This window comes from Sciurus vulgaris (assembly GCF_902686455.1).
Source record: "Sciurus vulgaris genome assembly, chromosome: 11".
NCBI lineage: Eukaryota > Metazoa > Chordata > Mammalia > Rodentia > Sciuridae > Sciurus > Sciurus vulgaris.
The window spans coordinates 120,005,221-120,010,531 of record NC_136472.1 but is presented as its reverse complement, the minus strand read 5'-3'; the positions used below and the strand labels follow the sequence as shown (position 1 = coordinate 120,010,531).

General features: G+C 41.8%; 1 protein-coding gene across 1 annotated transcript; it reads left to right on the top strand.

The window, feature by feature from the left end:
• Nucleotides 1–2,340: 2,340 nt before the first annotated feature.
• LOC306640322 (olfactory receptor 8B4-like) lies at nucleotides 2,341–3,283 on the top strand (the record flags this gene model as incomplete). Its single annotated transcript, XM_079104521.1, is given in 2 exon segments — nucleotides 2,341–2,360; nucleotides 2,362–3,283. Coding segments are annotated over 2 exon segments (942 nt in total).
• Between the last annotated feature and the right edge of the window lie 2,028 nt (nucleotides 3,284–5,311).

Below are 5,311 nucleotides of genomic sequence, written 5' to 3'. Positions count from 1 at the left end.
ACACGCCTATAATCCCAACTGCTCAGGAGGCTGAGGTAGGAGGATGGTGAATTCAAAGTCAGCCTCAGCAAAAGTGAGTTGCTAAGCAACTCAGTGAGGCCCTGTCTCTAAATAAAATACAAAATAGGTCTGGGGATGTGGCTCAGTGGTTGAGTGCCCCTGAGTTTAATCCCCAGAACCAAAAAAAAAAAAAAAAAGTATATGGATATGTGTATGTGTGTGTGTGTGTGTGTGTGTGTGTGTGTGTATCTATGTTTCTTAAACAATGCTAAACAATTTATTGTATCCACAAACAATTATAGACAACAATACATTGTACTAATTTTACTCTTGGTACCAGTGTTATTCCTGTCCCCTTGTTCTGCACTTTTCCCCTATTCTGGGCAGATAGTTAGGTTTCAATTTCTTTGCTTTAGGTTTCTTTGCTAGGTATAAATCAGAAGCAGCTTTCTATTTTTGAAGCCAACATGTACTGAAGAGATAGGAAGGGTTTTCAGTTAAGGAGGACTTCGAGAGTAAAGAAAGTAAAAGACAGAGATTCTGACAGACAGCAGATGGAAGTCAGTGAATCTAAGAGACCACAGGAACCAGGGTATCTGAATAGCTGCTTATGCTCTTTTTAGTAAGGTGACCATAAAAATTTTAGTACATATTCATGTTCTTTTGAGAGTGAAAGGACATGCTATTAATAATTGTATAGGGATAATGAGTGCCATTCAGGACCCTCCCAGGCAAACTGGAATTATTTTAGGGAACCTGAATGGAAAGTTGCAAATGCAGATGTACACATGCATGTGGATTTCCCCTAGAATAGCCATGTATCAGATCATATGAAGAGAAGCTTTGATATCTGAAGAATGACAGATCCAAACCTACGTACCTCTCCAGTTATACCTGAGCCCTGCCTCTCTACAGAGCAACTCCTTGCAGGAGTGTGTGCTTCACCGCTTGTGTGTTGTGATAGTTTAATCTCCTTACATATGGTCAAGGCCTGTCTGTGGACTTCTGTAGAGCTGAGAGGAGGTGGTATTTGTGCTGCTGGTGTTCTGAGCAGCTCATGACTTCAGAAGCATTTCATATGAGGAGCTCTCTGATCACCTATAACTTTTGTCTAAACATGTTTTGGTTCTCATTTCAAAGCTCCTTAAGAAAATTTGGAAGTGGTATAAAATGAATTTGGGGCCATTATCTCTGCAAGTCAAGCTTAGGGTCCAAGAATGAATGAAAGGGAAGAAAAATGAACCCATCAAATTTTACATTGAACGACATGAAATCCCTGGAGGAAAGTAGAATATTGAGCAGAACACCAGCTCTCAAGATGTTACATAAACATCTGATGCAGGATGTAAACAAAGAGTGCAGTTTCCTCCCTCTAAAGACAGATCTCAGAGAAAATCCCAGGGGAAACTGTAGCTAATCAGGTCTCTGAGATTGTCACACAGCTTGAAGTCCCCTGTGGTATGCCATCTGGGGTCCTGGTGGAAAGGACTGCTAATATTTTTCTCCTGAAGTTGATGAAGACCATCTGGGAAAATCCACAAACAGAAACCCTGAGTTCTTTCTCAAGCACCTTGGAGAATTTGGGCCTGTTTAAGCTCTGTTCACAGCACCAAGGGAATCAGAAGAGTTAGCCTGCAAGGCTGTCTGCTTTACGTTATAGCAGCACCATCTTATTCTTCTGACTATTGGAGAAAGAATTGCAAAAATCCAGCACTGAAAAGGTATGGGGGAAGAAAGGTAAAGATCTGAATCCTGTCTTTCCTGATGGTTTTCTTGTATCCCATATTCAAGGGCTCCGGGAAGCATTGCTTCCTTTCCTGCTCTCAGTACTAACTCTGAGGTGAGGTGGAACAAAGGGGCTTCAAGGAGGAAGGCAGGATGTGCAAAGCCAATAGGGAACACTCTGGCTTTTGGTGTGGCTTTCTCTCCAGGTGGGAACCCAGAGGGTGGTTGGGAGAGGAAGGCAGAGAATGGCCGGACAAGAAGGGACTATCTCACAAAGCCTGAGACAGCAGGTCTAGGTTGTACCCTGGCTCTTGGGGTATCTTTCTGAGAGTCCTTGGCAGCCCACTGAGGTATGCAGCCTCCTCATCTCTTAAGCAGAGACAGAATCCTTGCTGCCCATGCCAACAGACTAGCTTGGATTCATGTCTAGCCTAGGGGACCTTAGATGCTGTCACAGTCACACTATCGACAACCTAGGAGAGGGAGGGGCATAGATGGGGGAAGAAAGCCAAAGAAGGGAGGGCATCCTTGCTCTGACCAATCTTCTCTGGCCTTCTTCCATTGTTCATGCTGGTGCTTGTGTAACTTTGTGCTTTGTCCTCGTTTCCACAGTCGATGTGCCAGAAGGGAATGACTGAGAAACAGCTCCTCAGTGACTGAGTTTATCCTTGTGGGATTATCAGAACAATCAGAGCTCCAGCTCCCCTTCTTCCTCCTGTTCTTAGGGATCTATGTATTCACTGTGGTAGGAAACTTGGTCTTGATTACCTTAATTGGGCTGAATTCTAGTCTTCATACCCCAATGTACTTTTTCCTCTTCAACTTGTCCTTTATAGATCTCTGTTATTCCTGTGTGTTTACCCCCAAAATGCTGAATAATTTTGTGTCAGAAAATATTATCTCTTACACGGGGTGCATGACTCAACTATTTTTCTTCTGTTTCTTTGTCAGTTCTGAGTGCTACGTCTTGGTATCGATGGCCTATGATCGCTACGTAGCCATCTGCACTCCTCTGCTGTACACCACCACCAGGTCCCATCGGGTCTGCTTTCTGCTAATGTTTGGTTCATATGTGATAGGGTTTGCTGGGGCCATGGCCCACACTGGAAGCATGCTGAGACTGACCTTTTGTGATTCCAATGTCATCCGCCATTACCTCTGTGAGGTTCTTCCACTCCTGCAGCTCTCCTGCACCAGCACCCGCATCAACAAACTTGTCTTCTTCATTGTTGTTGGAGTGGTCATCGTAGTGTCCAGTGTCAGCATCTTCATCTCTTATGCTTCGATTCTTTCCAACATTCTCTGGATTCCTTCTGCTGAGGGAAGATCCAAAGCCTTTAGCACATGTGGCTCCCACATAATTGCTGTTGCTCTGTTTTTTGGGTCAGGGGCGTTTACCTACTTAACGACCTCTTTTCCTGGATTGATGGAAGAAGGCGAGTTTGCTTCAGTCTTCTACACCAATGTGGTTCCCATGCTTAACCCTCTGATCTACAGTTTGAGGAATAAAGATGTTAAAATAGCCCTAGATAAAACCCTGAAGAGAGTACTCTGGTAATGAGTCTTTTGTATCATTGGCAATTAATTTTCAGCAAGCATCCTACTCAAGTAACATTTTATCTACAGGAGGAGGAATTTTAATGTTTTCCCTCACATAAGATATTCCCTCCACTTTTAAAGATAGGAAGTATCTTGCTTGGTACGCTCCTTGAGGATTATGCCATTTTGTACTGCTCAAATTGTTTCACTGTATGAAACTTAGCATCTATCATTTACTGGACTCTGAATTAGACTCAAGAGATTAATAAACTGAGGTTCATGTCTTTCATTTTTTTCTCTTTGTAAATTAGATGGGTTTATCTAAGTAAAGACATTTCTAGCTGGGGGATGGGTCATGTGGTAGGCACACGGGAACTAGAGCATATTTTTGTTTTTTTTCAGTTATGTGAACAACTTTCTAAAGACTACAGGTAGATTCCTTGGTGCCATAGGTAATATATTCTCCTAACTCTTAGAGAACTTATTGGCTGGGAAGATCATAAATCCTCCCTTTCATGCATATGCATGTACACATGGCCTGATGTTTTATGGATAAATCTTTTATTTCAAAGTTTGAAAATTCCAGAGTTTTGGGATGGTAGTTAGATGTAGGTGATCTTGTAATTGGGTTCTTGGGTCTCAGGCTAAAAGGAAGAACAAAGAACTTCCCATGAATTTGCGTGATTATGTGAAATGCTATCTCTGTCCTGCCCTGGAGACACTGTGTATGTCATGGAACCATTAGGGAAATTCTTTTATTCTTTAAAGTGAATTTAGACTTTATAATCTCTGAGAATGTGTGTGTGTGTGTTATAGATAACCATCAGAGAATCAGGAAGAAAGTAAAATCATATTATACTTCCACTCTCAGGGAGTCTTGAAAAGGTCTGTATTTTGAGTGACAAGAACCACTCTGGACCATTCTTCTAAAAGTTCTGCTGTTCTATGTGAATAGTCCAGTTTTTGAGAAATACACCTACATAAACCAAGCTGAGCATAGGGATGAAGGTAACATAGGGCGGGACCAGCCCACATGGAGAGGTGGAGGGTGTAGACTCACATTGTGCTCAGAAGAAGGGGCAGTCTCTGAGAAGAGGCTAGAATTTGTGGTGTTCTCAAGGAGAATATCTGTTAAGAATATTGACTCTTTTCTTTGGGATATTGGGGAAAATCATATAAAGCACTGAGTCTATATCTTTCACTTTGCTTCTATTTTATGACTCTTCACAAAAGTGGGCATTTCTCAGGGTGTGTTAGTGTGAGAGGTAAGACAGTGAAGGGAGGTGAGGCCTTCTTCCTGTCTATCTCTCTATGACGCTGATGTGGAGCTGGAGACATCATACCAAAAAAAAAAAAAAAAAAAAAAAAAAAGGCAGACCACATGTTCACATGTTCCAGATGAAGCCAGGGGCAAGACTTAAGACATCCTGAGGAGAGCTCAGAGAGGCACAGAGGAAGACCTGGGGCTGACTGACAAGGAGACATGAGACAAAATACAGGTTTTTTAAATTTATGCAAGAGTAGAGATTTTTGAAGAACGAGGAAAATGCCAATACTTGGATTATTTCTAGATTATGATAATGATGGTACTAGATCTTTACTGAGCACGTGTTGTGTATTTGTGCACACTTTGAGGTTCCCTATGTGTGTTAACTCACTTTTCAGATTGCATTGCAATACCATTCTGAATCATTGCTAGCAGCCCTCTGGGTCTGACTGAATCCTACTCTCTACAGGACTGTTTGTGTCTGGGCCCATGGGGATCATGGGATATTAGGAAAGAGTCAAGAATGAGGAAGGACAAAAGTAAATCTACTTTGATATGGATAAAGAAAAATCAATTCCCATTGGTAAAAACGAGTAAGAACTAAAAATATGTTGAGACATAAGACATTAGAAAATAAATGCATTTAAGTCCAAAAACAGCTTTCCCTATACTTCTTCCACATTGGCGTTGGGGAGAGTAGAGGTGAAAGCATGTTTGAGTTAAGGAGACATTGACTTGGATCTTGAAAACTAGTCTGTTTGTTACTGAGCAACTGAAATG